Source organism: Balaenoptera borealis (assembly GCF_965194805.1).
Source record: "Balaenoptera borealis genome assembly, contig: HAP1_SCAFFOLD_362, whole genome shotgun sequence".
NCBI lineage: Eukaryota > Metazoa > Chordata > Mammalia > Artiodactyla > Balaenopteridae > Balaenoptera > Balaenoptera borealis.
Window position 1 is genome coordinate 32,697 of NW_028123831.1, and position 16,137 is coordinate 48,833.

General features: G+C 45.7%; 1 protein-coding gene across 1 annotated transcript in view; it reads right to left on the bottom strand.

The window, feature by feature from the left end:
* LOC309621375 (uncharacterized protein) overlaps positions 1-16,137 on the bottom strand; it is a gene marked incomplete at its 5' end in the record, with an annotated part of 93,407 nt that overhangs the window by 5,395 nt on the left and 71,875 nt on the right. The window contains 2 exons of the mRNA XM_082408886.1: positions 13,646-13,694; positions 13,813-14,227. Coding sequence (XP_082265012.1) covers positions 13,646-13,694; positions 13,813-14,227 — 464 coding nt within the window. The remainder of the gene's footprint in view (positions 1-13,645; positions 13,695-13,812; positions 14,228-16,137) is intronic.

The window sequence follows — 16,137 nt, forward strand, 5'->3', positions numbered from 1 at the left end:
ACAAAGAGTAGCCCCCGCTCGCCGCAACTAGAGAAAGCCCACACGCAGCAACGAAGACCCAACGCAGCCAAAAATAAAACAAATTAACTAATTAATTAAAAAAAAAGAATGTTATGTGAATAAAATCATATAGTGTGTAACCTTTTTTTTTTTTTAAGTAAAAAAAATTTTTTTTTGGCTGCGCTGCCGGTTGTGCGATCTTAGTTCCCCGACCAAGGATTGAACCCAGCCCAGGTAGTGAAAGTGCTGAGTGCTAAACACTGGACCGCCAGGGAATTCCCAGTATGCAACCTTTTGGATTGGCCTTTTTCAATCAGTGTAATTCCCTGGAGAGTCATCCAAATTGCATGAATCAACAGTGCTCCTCTTTTTTAAAAAAAAATATTTATTTATTTATTTGGCTGTGCGGGTCTTTAGTTGCAGCATGCGGGATCTAGTTCCCTGACCAGGGATGGAACCTGGGCCCCCTGCATTGAGAGTGCAGAGTCTTAACCGCTGGAACACCAGAGAGGTCCCAGTGCCGCTTTCTTTTTAATTGCTGAGTAGTATTCCATGGTTTGGCTGTACTTCAGTTTGTTTAATCACTTGCCCATTGAAGAACATCTGAGTTTTTTTCCCATTTCCTGACTATTACTGATAGAGATGCTGTGGACATTTGTGTACCTTTTTTTGTGCGAACATGCGTTCTCTGGGATAAATGCCGTAGGGTATGTGTTGCTTTTTTTGTTTTTTTTCCGGCTACGCTGTGCCACATGTGGGATCTTGGTTCCCCAATCAGGGATCGAGCCCGTGCCCCCTGCATTGGGAGCTTGGAGTCTTAACCACTGGACTGCCAGGGAAATTCCTGTATTGCTCCCCCCGCCCCACTTGATTGATTGATTGGTTGATTGGCTGTATTGGGTCTTAGTTGCGGCACGCGGGACCTTCGTTAAGGCATGTGGGATCTTTATTGTCGTTGCGGCGCACGGGCTCTTCGTTGCAGCATGAGAGCTTCTCTCTAGTTGTGGCGTGCGGGTTTTCTCTCTCTAGTTGTGGCACGTGGGCTCTGTAGTTGTGGCGTGCAGGCTCCAGAGCGCGTGGGCTCTGTAGTTTGCTGCACGTGGGCTACCTCATTGAGGTGTGCGAGCTCAGTAGTTTGGTGCGAGGGCTTAGTTGCCCCGCGGCATGTGGGATCTTAGTTCCCCGACCGGGAATCGAACCCGCGTCCCCTGCATTGCAGGACGGATTCTTTACCACTGAACCACCAGGGAAGTCCCTGTATTGCTTTTTTAAATTAAAAAAAAAAAAAAAAGGAAAAGCAATTAGAGGTGAAACAACTAATTATATGATTGCCTTTCAAAGTACATATTCAAACCCTACATTCTTGGTGTACATAAGTTATTTATGTTGATTTGTGGTGTTTAGCTCTAGCAACAAGGCAATAATAATAACGCTGTAGTTTTCCTTGTTTCTTTCAACTGATGATCTGTGTATTTATTACAAATATTAATTAACACTCACAAGCTACCAGGAGGCAAGTAATGGTTAGCGCTGGTGTGGTTAACTCCTTTATAGATAGGGAGGTTGAGGCATGGGTATTGTGGAATTTGCCATGTTGAGGCATGGGTATTGTGGAATTTGCCTAAGGTTATAGCACTGTGTTCTGACTCAGATTCATTCAGATTTATTCCTTCCCTTTCTGTCTCCTGAATTAACGCTTTGTAATTTTGACCTAGGTGTGAGGACACGAAAAGGGTTTTTTTCTGTATCTGAGGTTTAGTGCTTGTTTTATAGAAGCAATATAGTATAGTGGTTAGAGTAGGCACTTTAGCATCTGAGTTTTGTTTTTTTCTTAAGTCTTTAATGAATTTGTTACAATATTGCTTCTGTTTTATGTTTTGCACATGCCGGAAAGGTAATAGGCCTTGGCCCCTGGGCCTGGGCTTCGTCTCTTGTGCTGTCTCCTGTCCCTGTTGCCCCCGCGCGCTGGCCCGTCCGCGCTGTGCCAGGGGGTATTGGTCGTCTCGCGGCTCAGTTCACAGTAGCTGAAAGGGACTGTGTGTGATGTTCTCATTTCTGCCCATCGTTTTCAAAGGGAGGCTCTGGCCATTGCTCCTCGGGTAAAATGCAGAGGGAGTGCTTTTTAAGATGGGACTGTCAGTGTTGGGGACACTCCTTAATTACCAAAACGGAATCCCCTTCAGTTCCTCCAGGTGTGTTGTTTTGGCACAGAAGATGTGAGTAATAGGAACTGGAGCTAAGTTGGAGTGAAAAAACGCACCGGTCCCGCCGAATTTTCCATCGAAACAGTTGATTTGTGTTGTCTCTAGGAATTCTAAAGGGCGTACCGTTGCTTCCTAACCGGAGTCATTTGAGAGATCTACCTCTGTACGTTCAAATGATTAATTTTGAGACTTTGCTCATGTGTGCAGTAAACCCTTTAATTCCCTAAGACCTTCCTTTCCTCCATCTCCTACCCCATTAAGCCCGCTTCAGTTCATCTCCTGAATTTCTTTGGAATCTGTCAGCTCTCCCTCAACACCCTAATACTGAACTTGCCTGTGTGTTGCGATTAGGTCCTAACTAGTGTCCATATATCTTGTTTCCTTCCAATCCATTCTTCACACAAAAACCCTTCAAGGCAAGTTGGAACATTGCTCATAAACATCGCTCACAAACATTGTTTTGAGAATAGAAAACACAGTGTTGGCCTTTAAGACTCTGCGTGGTCTAGAATCCTCTCTGCTTCTCTAGCCCCATCTTGTGCCACTTGTGCCCTCACTTTCTATGCTTCAGATACACTGAATTAACCTTAGTTCTCACTCATCTGACAGAAGTCAGTTCAGATATTATTTTTCACTGTGATCCCTAGCATTAAGCAAGTTGATTATCAGGTTTTGTATGAGGACTAAAACTAAACTGGGAAGTGGAAGAATTGAGTTTAAACTGTTTCAGTCAACACGCATGTATTAATGATACCTACATATTGAACACCGGGCTAGGTTTCATGAGGGATACAGAAGTTCTGGCCATCTCTGGTTTTGGATATCCCTTATTTGTTGAGACCTTTGCGTTGTTTGGTTGCCTTTTGTCTGTTTTCAAGATGGGAAAACAGGAACGAGGGAAGTATAGGTTATTACTAGGTGGGGTTGAACAAGTGGAGCAGCAAACTGCAAGGCAGAAAGAAGAGGGACGTACTATAGAGGGATATGATTTCCATTCTCAAGGCGCCTGCATCCTGTGCAGGGAGACAGCCTAACATAAAATGTGCCTAACAAAAAATATATTGACTTCTTACTAAAAATCTGCAGTTCATATAACCAAGGTGTTTATAACTTCTCCTTTAAAAGTGATATTCCTGGGACTTCCCTGGTGGTCCAGTGGTGAAGACTCTGCGCTTCCAATGCAGCAGGCGTGGGTTCAATTCCTGGTTGGGGAGCTAAGATCCCACATGCTGCGCAGCCAAAGAAATTTTTTTCAAAAGTTATACTCCTGTATTATTGAATTTAGTGGTTTAGATTTTGTTTTAATGTTAAGAAGATTTCAGTTTATTTACCAGGAACAAACAAAACATAATGTAAAAATAGTTTCCCAGAAACGATTTCCATCATTCTCTTCTTCCCTTTCTCCCGCAGACTGGTGTTTCATCTTTACAAGCTCTCTGTCTTTCCATAGGAAAGCTGTCTGGCTTGGAGGTTGCAATCCCAGGGAATTTTTCATCAGCGGGGAAGTCTCCATCACTACAGAGGGATCAAGGGAGAAGTCAGTCCCTGGTAAGTGAGATGCTCCCCCTAAACACCAACACAGCAGTCGTGTACCTTTCAAGGGGTTCAGGGGCAAGATGGGCAAGGCATTTCTACTAACTCTTCTTAAGGACCATGGACAGTGCCGTAAGCTACGGAGGTAAGCGGTGACTGTTGTAATTCTTACTGGTGATCATTTCCTGTCACTGATTCTCGGCTTTCTTTGTATTTCATAGGACTGTTATAAGTCCAATAGAAAATGAGTCTTATTTTTAAAAAACTGAAATGTTTTACAAAGCCTAGCATTCTCATATAGAGTCCTTTCAATTCTCCCCACTTTCCCAAGAGGCTATGAACGCTTCACACCATGAACTAGGAGAGGGGGTAGAGCCCTTTCTGATGAAATACGTCAACAAAGACAGAGTCTTAGCCTGCTTGCTCTCTGGACAGGATCTCGGACTACAAGGTCTTCAATCCTGGTATAAATGAAGGAAGTGAGGACAGTTCAACTGGCACTCTCATAACAAGAGTTGTGAAACACCTTCCAAAGAGACTATAGCAGTAGATGAGGGAAGGGAGTGCTACAGTGTGGTAGTACAGGGGGAATGATCGGCTACAGCAGTGAAAAATGTGGTACCTATTGGTGTGCTCTCGGGGTTCTTGTACATGTAGCATAGATGACCTTTACAGTGGCCCTCTCACCTTCCCACCTGCATTAGGTGTTCTTTTTTTTTTTAATTTATGTTTATTTATTTATTTATTGTTTGAACTTATTTATTCTATGTGTTTATTTTTTTGGCTGCACTGGGTCTTCATTGCTGTGCACGGGCTTTCTCTAGTTGGCGGCTAGCGGGGGCTACTCTTGGTTGCGGTGTGCGGGCGTCTCATCGCGGTGGCGTCTATTGTTGCGGAGCATGCGCTCTAGGCGCGTGGGCTTCGGTAGTTGCGGCTCACGGGCTCTAGAATGCAGGCTCAGTAGTTGTGGCACATGGGCTTAGTTGCTCCACGGCATGTGGGATCTTCGCAGACCAGGGCTCGAACCCGTGTCCCCCGCATTGCATTGGCAGGTGGATTCTTAACCACTGCGCCACCAGGGAAGCCCTATTCTGTATACTTTTAAAATATTTTTTAAAATTTTACTTCTGAATCCACAGAGTTAAAATTCTTTTATTATTAAACCAAATAATATTTCTCTTTTAAAGGAGTCCTTTCTACCAAGTACCTGTATGTAAAGGTAAGACCGTGAACTGTGGGCTCTATGTAGACCGATCCATTTGATGTCAGAAGAGGTATAAAATACACTTTCACAGTTGGATTTCCTCTCCTGTGCTCTGCCACCAACATGAAAACAGCATACCCAGAGTAGCCTGGGTTTCAGTACAAGGCATGTGGAACAGACCCAAACCGTTTTTGCATCCTGATGCCAAACTCCAACTGACTCATAAGCCCATGAGTGAGGAAAGCAAATGTCTGTTGTTATAAAGCACTGAGATTTTCGAGGTTCTTATACAGTATCACGGTGGCAATAGGTAACTGACACATTAAAGGTGTTCTGTGTGATATTGATTAGACTATACATTTGGGGGGCATAATTTTATATCACAATAAAAATGTATAAGAAATATAACCATCTCGGGTTTCCCTGATAGCGCAGTGGTTAAGAATCCGCCTGCCAATGCAGGGGACACGGGTGCCAGCCCTGGTCCGGGAAGATCCCCCATGCCGCGGAGCAACTAAGCCCATGTGCCACAACTACTGAGCCTGCGCTCTAGAGCCCGCGAGCCACAACTACTGAGCCCATGCACCGAAGCCCACGCGCCTAGAGCCCGTGCTCCACCACAAGAGAAGCCACCGCAATGAGAAGCCCGTGCACCGCAACGAAGAGTAGCCCCCGCTCGCCGCAACTAGAGAAAGGCTGCACGCAGCGATGAAGACCCAACACAGCCAAAAATAAAATAAATAAAAGTAAAAAAAAAAAAAAAGAAAAGAAATATAACCATTTCAACATATAAATGTATTTATTCAAATTAAATTCAGTGCAATTTACATGTGGAACTAAGCAATTTTCTTTATACATTTAGGCATATTCCATTTATACCTACAGACAGATAAACTTTTTGCACAAGTAGGAAAACTTAAAATATATTTTGAATAGATTTGTACAAACTGTTGAATACTTTAAAATTAGTAATTGAAAGTTCCCACCCTCATTTGGAGGTAGAATGGGAACTTAACTTTCCAGTTACTGGTCTGAAAAAGAAAATAACTTGCTATAATTTTGAATGTTATATAGTATAAGCACTATAAAAATATCACTGTCATGATAGCATAGGAACACTCTAAATGTAGACCTTATGGTAGAAATTGCTAGCTGTTCACCAAAACTCATTTCTTCTTCATCCTGGAAAGCACAGCTAAACTATTCCTAGTCAGTGGAAAGTGATGTGGGCCACACCTAGGCCTAGCCCATAAAAGCCTCCCAACATGTGCTCCTCCATGCTTTTCGTCCCTTCCAGTTGACTATGATGATGAATCCAAGGTTCCATGTTTTAAAGAAAGCAGAGTCACAGTCAACCTGGGTCCCTGCTCAACGTTTCTTGAGCAAGAAATAGACTGGTATTGTGTTTGCTATCTGTTCACTGTATCATGCAAAACAATAGTAAAAGAAACAATGCCAAATAGTTATCTACCTCCCTAAAATTGAACCTCTATAGTTTTTATGTTTTCATGAACTACTTGCATTCTTATGACAAGTATTATGAGTTGAAAATACGTCAGCCACAAGTAGCATGAGTTTCACATAGGTTGTTAACTTCACTAGAAATTGAAGTAAAAACATAATAAATTATATTCTCTTCATAGCTATGTAAATAAAAGATGTTTTAATCATGTACAACCTAATGCTTAAAATTAAAATTAGGTTTTCTAACTAGAAAGACCCAATCAAGAAATTTCTTAGTTAATGACACACAAAAGTTGGTAATGTGACCTAAAATTCTCTTACCATCTGTGCCATGAAGAACAGTAATCTGTTGGACTGAAGATGATGAAGCAAACTTGACAGGAACTTTGCCCAACTTCTGTGTACTGAGGTCTGGAATATCATGTCCACGATCTTCAGCATTAACAAAAATCTCAGATGAAAACATGGTTTTTCCTGGACTCTCTGTTGTTATCTGAGTGACTGCATCAGATGATAATTTTCCAGAGAAGGGAGAAAACGGGGTCTTAATCTCCTTTGGTGATCTGAACAAAAAAGAGAAAGCACACAGCAGGTCATATCCTTGGCTTATCAAATACTGTAATTTCTTTCCAAATGTGGCTTCAATATTTTTTGGAGACACATCCAACTCAAATGGTTAAGTTATTTCTGCAGTACCCTGTGCTTTTTTACATACTTATTACAGGGTGATCATGCATGAGTTTACTTTTACTTATTTTAAAATCTACTTTTATTTTGGATTTAGAATGCTATTATATAAGGAAAGGGTACTTTTCAGTTGAAGTGGAAAGATATCCATTAAAAAATAATTACTGGAAGTCCACTATAAATTAGGGGACTATGCTAAACGCATAGAGTGTACAAAAATAAAAAAGAAACAGAGCCTTTCCTCAAAAAGTTTATATGTCAGTGGGGGAACCAGAGGTTTTTAAGGTTGTAATTATGTATATAGATTATAAAGAATCCATATTAAAACATAATGGAGTAAATAAATGAGTGTATAAATAAATAAATAATAGGAGGGAGGGAGAAGACAAATCTTGCCAACAGAAGAATTCCATATGTAGGTAACCTCCCCCCCGCCCCCCCCCGCCCCCCCCCCGGCATCCATCTCCTCCCCAAGGAGGTGGAGGTGAAGCTTAATCTTCCCCTTAAGTCCAGTCCTGGGCTGGCCTTAATGATTGAATTCCAAAGACAGTATAAAATGGGAGAAAAAGTAACTTTACAGTGGAGAAACCAAGCAAACACCATGTTATGCAAGTGATGATGTTTCACATCACCAGTGATGTCACGGAGACACTACATACTCTCTGTTATGATGTGATGAGACGGTTACTTCGCTTCTGCGGTATTCTTTGTCAAAACCTATAACTCCAGTCGAATCATGAGAAAAACATCAGCCAAACCCAGACTGAGAACAATTCTACAAAATATCAGACAAATATTCCTCAAGACTGTCAAAATCATGAAAAACAAGGAAGGAATGAGGAACTGTCATAGACCAGAGAAGACTAAGGAGACATGACAACTAACTAAGTGGAATGTGATATACTGGATTGGGTCCTAGAACAGAAAAAGGTCATTAACAGGAAAACTGGTGAAATCCAAAAAAAGTCTTAAGTTTAGTTAATAGTAATGTATAAATGTTGGCTTTTTAATTTTGAAAAATATACTATGGTAGTATAAGATGTTAGCAATAGGAAAAACTGGGAGAGAGGTAAAGGGAACTCTGTTTGTATCTTTTCTGCAGATTTGAAATTATTTGAAAATGAAAAAGGTCATTTTTAAAAAATGGAGTAATACTGTATTGTATTATATCACAGAAGAAGAAGACCTTTTAAAAGGTCTTTTAAATCTCTACCCTCTATATACTATTCACTAATTAAAAGGACAATTATGAGAAAAGAAAATAGGCCCATCTCCCTTATGTATACAGAAGCAAAAATCATACACAAAATGTTAGACAATCAAATGTAGAGTGTGTGAGTGAGTGAATGTGTGTGTGTGTGTGTGTGTGTGTGTGTGTGTGAATTCCTACCAAGTTGTTTTACTCCAGAAATGCAAGGTGAGTTAACATTCAAATATCAATAAATGTCATGCACCACATCCATAAAATAAAGGAGAAAATGTATATGATCATATCAGTATAGTCAGATAAAGCATTTGATAAAATTCAATAATTATGTATGATTAAAAACTCATAGCAAAGGGAAACTACAAAAAACTTTAGAGCCACCATCCTATTTATAGTGAAATGTGGAGAACGTCCACTGTAAGATTAGGAACAAAATAAGAATGCCAACTCTTACCTTTTCTATTCAACCTATTAGTAAAAGTATTAAATGGCATTAGCAGTAAGGCAGGAAAAAGAAATCAGAAATATAAGGCTAAGAAAGGAAGAAATCATACTGTCACTTTCCATAGTTGATATAATTAAGGATACAGAAAATCCAAAACCATCTACAGATAACTTATTAGAATATCAGTTAGTTTTTAGAAGAGTTGCCAGATAAGAGACCAAACATTAAAAAATTCCACTAACATTTTTCTGTGTCTGAAAAGTTATAAAATTAAAAACTAAAAAATATGCCATCTACATTATCATCAAAACATCATATACCTAATAATAAGTGTAATAAAAAATGTAAGAACCCTATTAGAATAGAAAACTATTGATATATCATAGAGAGAAATTAAAGGTGATCTAAATAGGACTTCTGCTTTGAGGCAGGATGCATAGGCATACCTCACTTTATTGCACTTCACTTTATTGTACCTTGCAGATAATGCTTTTTTTTTTTTTACAAATTGAAGGTTTGTGGCAACCCTGTGTCAAGCAGCTCTACTGGTGGTGCCATTTTTCCAACAGCATTTGCTCACTTCGTGTCTCTATGTCATGTTTTGGTAAGTCTCACAATATTTCAAACTTTTTCACTATTATACTTGTTACATGATCTGTGATCAGTGATCTTTGATGTTACTATTGCAAAAAGATTACAGCTTGCTGAAGGCTCAGATGATGGGTAGCATTCTTAAAGTCTACTTTCAAATTAAGATATGTACTTTTTTTAGACATAATGCTATTGCACACTTAATAGACTACAGTATAGCATAAACATAACTTGTACATGCACTGGGAAACCAAACAACTCGTGTGACTTGCTTTCTTATGATATTCTCCTTATTGTGGTGTCTGGGACCAAAGCCATATCTCCATAATAACATGCCTGCACTAGGTAGGCACAGGCCATCACTCCTGCTGCAACGAGCAAACAAACTTGAATAAAAGATCATCGAGCTAAGGAAGCAATCAAGAAACAATATCAACTAATATGCTAGAGAGGGACATTTAGAGATTTGGAGCAGGGGTTTGGTGTAGGGAGACATACTCCACTGGAAAAGAGAAATCACCATACCTTTTGATGAACTCATTTGCTGGCATGATGGAGTGAAATCTAGCAGAATGTCAAGCCGATTTCCCCCACAGGACATTTCCTTAGTGTCAGGGTGGTATAGGATGATGGGGGACTGAGCCAAGAAAGCAGAGTGAAATTTCCTGCACAGTCATGGCACTAACAAACCAAATCCCGCTAGATAAAGGGGCCTGTGACAATCATTAGGTCTCCTCTTCAAGACATTTGCCAGTTTTTGAACCTATATAAAGCAGGAAGCTAAATACCTAATGCCTGAGGGAGAGAACTTTCCAAAGTGAGGAATTAGAGACCTACCAGACTCACAGTAAAAACCCAGAAGTGCCATCCCCAAGAAGGGGGCTGAGTCAGAAAAAGTGAAATCATCTGCAATGTTTCAGTGTTTATGAGACAAATTTTCACTGAGAAAGTGTAACGGCAACAAATACATAGCTGGTCTCTCCTTACATTTGCCATACTCTGAAGCTGTGAGAACTGAGAGCCTAAAGAGCTGAATTCAAACATCTGAAAGACTGAAGTCAATAACTGACTGTATTTATTGAAGAATCAAAGACCTGTCAGGCTCACAGCAAAAATCCAGGGAGGCCACAAATTAGGAAAAATCATAGGTAGGATGAGACAACTAAAGCTCCAACCCAGTTCTGACCTAGTAAAATTCCTGAAATGACTGAAATGATCAGCCACTCTGATTCACAGAGAAAAGGGTAAATCTTCTCTGGTGCAAAGTAATAGCATCTTCAGTCTCTATGAATTTTTTATTCACCACGTCCAGCACACAATCAAAAATTATGAAATTCCTGAAGCAGGAAAAAGTGACTAAAACTTAAGACAAAAAAAAAAAAAAAAAAAAAAAAAACCAAGAAAAATTGATTTAGAGGGAATTCAGATTCTGGAGTTAGCACAGAACTTTAAAATGACTATATTGAGAGTAAAAGATGGGGGTTAATAGATTAAAATATGGAGAATCTCAACAGAAAATTGGAATCAATTTTAAAAAATCAAATACAGATAAATGAAAAATAAGAAAACTGATCCCCAGCAGACCTTAGGGAATACTAGAAGAAATTTTTTTGGGCTGAAGTAAAATGGCCCAACATAGAACAGAGCTGGGCTCTCGGTCCCATATTGAACTCGACTTGGAAGAGGCGAGTCCGGTCTCAAAACGGAGGTAAAACCGCCGCCCGGTCGCCCCCAGCCCGACTCCGGCCGCCGCCGCCGCCGGGGGGAGGAGGGCCATGATCCAAAGGAACCAGAACAGTTGAGAAAACTGTTTATTGGTGGTCTGAGCTTTGAAACTACAGACGATAGCTTAAGAGAACATTTTGAGAAATGGGGCACACTTACAGATTGTGTGGTGATGAGAGACCCCCAGACAAACCGTTCCAGGGGCTTAGGTTTTGTGACTTACTCTTGGGTTGAAGAGGTGGATGCAGCAATGTGTGCTCGACCACACAAGGTTGATGGGCGTGTAGTGGAACCAAAGAGAGCTGTTTCTAGAGAGGATTCTGTAAAGCCTGGTGCCCGTCTAACAGTGAAGAAAATTTTTGTTGGTGGTATTAAAGAAGATACAGAAGAATGTAATTCGAGAGACTACTTTGAAAAGTATGGCAAGATTGAAACCATAGGAGTTATGGAAGACAGGCAGAGTGGAAAAAAGAGAGGATTTGCTTTTGTAACTTTTGATGATCATGATACAGTTGATAAAATTGTTGTTCAGAAATACCACACTATTAATGGGCATAATTGTAAGTGAAAAAGGCCCTTTCTAAACAAGAAATGCAATCTGCTGGATCACAGAGAGGTCGTGGAGGTGGATCTGGCAACTTTATGGGTCGTGGAGGAAACTTTGGAGGTGGTGGAGGTAACTTTGGCCGTGGTGGAAACTTTGGTGGAAGAGGAGGCTATGGTGGTGGAGGTGGTGGCAGCAGAGGTAGTTATGGAGGAGGTGATGGTGGATAAAACGGATTTGGAGGCGACGGTGGTAACGATGGTGGTGGTCCTGGTTACAGTAGTAGAGGAGGCTATGGTGGTGGTGGACCAGGATATGGAAACCAAGATGGTGGATATGGTGGCGGTGGTGGAGGATATGATGCTTACAATGAAGGAGGAAATTTTGGAGGTAACTATGGTGGTGGTGGTGGGAGCTATAATGATTTTGGAAATTATAGTGGACAACAGCAATCAAATTATGGACCCATGAAGGGGGGCAGTTTTGGTGGAAGAAGCTCGGGAAGTCCCTATGGTGGTGGTTATGGATCTGGTGGTGGAAGTGGTGGATATGGTAGCAGAAGGTTCTCAAAACTCAGAAGAAAAGGGCTACAGTTCTTAGCAGGAGAGAGAGCGAGGAGTTGTCAGGAAAGCTGCAGGTTACTTTGAGACAGTCGTCCCAAATGCATTAGAGGAACTGTAAAAACCTGCCGCAGAAGGAACGATGATCCATAGTCAGAAAAGTTACTGCAGCTTAAACAGGAAACCCTTCTTGTTCAGGACTGTCCTAGCCACAGTTTGCAAAAAGTGCAGCTATTGATTCATGCAACGGAGGGTCAATTAGATGTACATTCCTGAGGTCTTTTATCTGTTGTAGCTTTGTCTTTTTCTTTTCATTACATCAGGTATATTGCCCTGTAAATTGTGGTAGTGGTACCAGGAATAAAAAATTAAGGAATTTTAAACTTTTCAATATTTGTGTAGTTCAGTTTTTCTACATTTTAGTACAGAAACTTTAACAAAATGCAGTTTTGAAGGTGTTTCCTTGTGAGTTAACAAGTAAAGAAGATCATTGTTCATTAATATTTTGTATGAATTTTGCTAAAGTTAACTGTAAAGAAACACCTGCTGACTTGCAGTTTAAGGGGATCTATTCTCCCCATTTCCAAACCATGAAATGAATGGGCTCTGACATGTGGAGAGAATAGATATTTGTATGTTTGCAATGTGTGTTTTAGATAATAGAATTGGGTATTTAAATTAGCATATTTGTGAATTTAATAGCTTTAAGATTTACTTCAAATGAAAAATCTCAGAATTCAAAAAAAAAAAAACAAAAGAACAGAGCTGGGAGCGCGATTGGCGCTGCCTGCGGGGGAGGAGCGCCGCCGCCGCCGCGAGCTGGGAGCTCGATTGGCGCTCCCTGCGGGGGAGGAGCGCCGCCGCCGCCGCCGCCACGAGCTGGGAGCTCGACTGGCGCTCCCTGCGGGGGACGAGCGCCGCCGTCGCCGCCGCGAGCCGGGAGCTCGATTGTCGCTGCCTGCGGGGGAGGAGCGCCGCCGCCGCGAGCTGGGAGCTCGCTTGGCACTGCCTGCGGGGGAGGAGCGCCGCCGCCGCCGCGAGCTGGATTGGCGCTGCCTGCGGGGGAGGAGCGCCGCCGCGGCCGCCGCCGCGAGCTGGGAGCTCGTTTGGCGCTGCCTGCGGGGGAGGAGCGCCGCCGCCGCCGCCGCCGCGAGCTGGGAGCTCCATTGGCGCTGCCTGCGGGGGAGGAGCGCCGCCGCCGCCGCCGCCGCCGCCGCCGCCGCCGCGAGCTGGGAGCTCGACTGGCGCTCCCTGCGGGGGAGGAGCGCCGCCGCCGCCGCCGCCGTGAGCTGGGAGCTCGATTGGCGCTGCCTGTGGGGGAGGAGCAGCGCCGCCGCCGTCGCCGCCGCGAGCTGGGAGCTCGCTTGGCGCTGCCTGCGGGGCAGGAGCGCCGCCGCCGCGAGCTGGGAGCTCGCTTGGCACTGCCTGCGGGGGAGGAGCGCCGCCGCCGCCGCCGCCGCCGCGAGCTGGATTGGCGCTGCCTGCGGGGGAGGAGCGCCGCCGCCGCCGCCGCCGCGAGCTGGGAGCTCGTTTGGCGCTGCCTGCGGGGGAGGAGCGCCGCCGCCGCCGCCGCGAACTGGGAGCTCGATTGGCGCTGCCCTGCGGGGGAGGAGCGCCGCCGCCGCCGCCGCCGCCGCCGCCGCCACGAGCTGGGAGCTCGATTGGCGCTGCCTGCGGGGGAGGAGCGCCGCCGCCGCGAGCTGGGAGCTCGATTGGCGCTGCCTGCGTGGGAGGAGCGCCGCCGCCGTCGCCGCCGCGAGCTGGGAGCTCGGTTGGCGCTGCCTGCGGGGGAGGAGCGCCGCCGCCGCCGCCGCGAGCTGGGAGCTCGACTGGCGCTCCCTGCGGGGGAGGAGCGCCGCCGTCGCCGCCGCGAGCCGGGAGCTCGATTGTCGCTGCCTGCGGGGGAGGAGCGCCGCCGCCGCGAGCTGGGAGCTCGCTTGGCACTGCCTGCGGGGGAGGAGCGCCGCCGCCGCCGCCGCCGCCGCGAGCTGGATTGGCGCTGCTTGCGGGGGAGGAGCGCCGCCGCGGCCGCCGCCGCGAGCTGGGAGCTCGATTGGCGCTGCCTGCGGGGGAGGAGCGCCGCCGCCGCCGCGAGCTGGGAGCTCGATTGGCGCTGCCTGCGTGGGAGGAGCGCCGCCGCCGCCGCCGCCGCCGCCCCCGCCGTCGCAGTCGTCGTGAGTGAAGAAGCGCCTCGGTGACGCCTGGTGAGGGCCCTCGCCGACGCCTGGGCTTACCTGCCGCCCGGCCAGCTCCGGTCGTTTCCCGTCCCCCGCGGCCCGGCGCGGGGCAGGCCTGCCAGGGCCATGGAGGACGAGGTGGTCCGCATTGCCAAGAAGATGGACAAGATGGTGCAGAAGAAAAACGCGGTGAGCGCGGCGGGTGGCGCGGGCCGGAGGGAGGCCGGGCGGCGGGCGGGGGCCAGTCGGCCTGAGGGGGCTCCCGGCCCGCGGTGAGCGCGGCGGGTGCTGCGAGACGGCGGCGAGGCCCGCGCTCTGGGGAGGGGTTCCTGGGGAGGGGGGAGCTTCGTGTCCCGCGGCCGCGTCCCGGGCAGGGGTTCTGGGGGGCGTCCTGTCCCGCAGCTGCGTCCCGGGCAGGGGTCTGGGGGGCGTCCTGTCCCGCAGCTGCGTCCCGGGCAGGGGTTCTGGGGGGCGTCCTGTCCCGCGGCCGCGTCCCGGGGAGGGGGTCCTGGGGGGGTCCCGGGGAGGGCGTCCGGTCCCGCGGCCACCGGCGCTGGGATCCGCCCTGGGCGCCCGAGGCCCCTCGTGATTAGCGCAGCCCGGTAAACTCTATGGAGGCATCCTCCTCATTATTTTAAACGTGACGGTGGTAAAGCCTCGCTGGTTTAGCTGAAGAGTGCAGAGAGCCCTCCCTGTTTGAAAGAATTGGTTCTCTTTCCCGGGCTCATTGGCCAGCAGCGAGAAAACAACATCAAACAGAGGTTTGTGATCAGTTTTAGACATGAAACTGTTCAAGCAAAACGTGAATTTCCTGGATCTTATTTTTGAGGAAGGCTGAACATTCCCTTGATTGTCTCAACTCCCCTGCATGTTTGCTTAGCAATTAAAAAAGGTGAACTACGCCAGTGTACTTGGCAAGTTGCTAAACTTTTTGGAAAAAGTGGATCTTGTTAGGCCGCGGAGTGCGGGGAGCTGTGTTTAAGGCATTGCCGCCGACGAGGCTGTGCTGCCGGCTGGATTTGGACACATGTCGTTGCTGGTCCTCTCAGTGGTTTACAGTTGCTACCGGTGGCGTTTTCTGTTACTGATAACGTGTGCACGTGAACGTGGTCTCTTGCGGTTTGTATGAGGTGCTCCAGTTTCTGCATTTCTTTCCACCTGTGTGGGCCACTCTCAGTCCCTTGCTTCCGAGTCGTCTATATTTTCAGCTAAACTTCTGAAATTCTAAGTCCAACGAATGTGAAGGAGAGAAGGGCTGCTCTGATTTGCACAGCACTTTGGAGTTACAAAGCGTTTGTGCAGAATTCTTTGGGGACTCACGACAGCTGTGTTGCATTCATTTTACAGAATAAGAAACTGAGTCAGACCAAGCAGTTCACCTCCTTAAATGAAGTGTGCGTTGTGGATTAAGCCAGGACCCGAGTTTTCTGCTGGGCAGCATGCAGAAGTAGTGTTAAACACCGAATTCTTAAGACTTCAGACTTGGTGTGCGCCTCTTTTCCTTTAACAGGTGCATTGCCCGGCGTGTAATTTCATACCCTGTTCGTCTGTCTTTGCAATTTTGGCTTTTTAAAGGATTTCCTGTTTGTTTTCTGTTGCAGACGTTGCCGGTGCCATTTATTTTTTCTGTTGATACAGGCCTTTCATTCCTCACTGCAAGTGATGAGTTCTGTATATTTGATTGGCTGAACGTTTCTGTTATTCTGTTTAAACTGGCAAGTTTTTTTTCTTTGCCTAGAGAACCCTAGACTCCCCTAGTAGAAGCTGGCTCCTAGGGAAAAAGGCCGTTTCTTGGG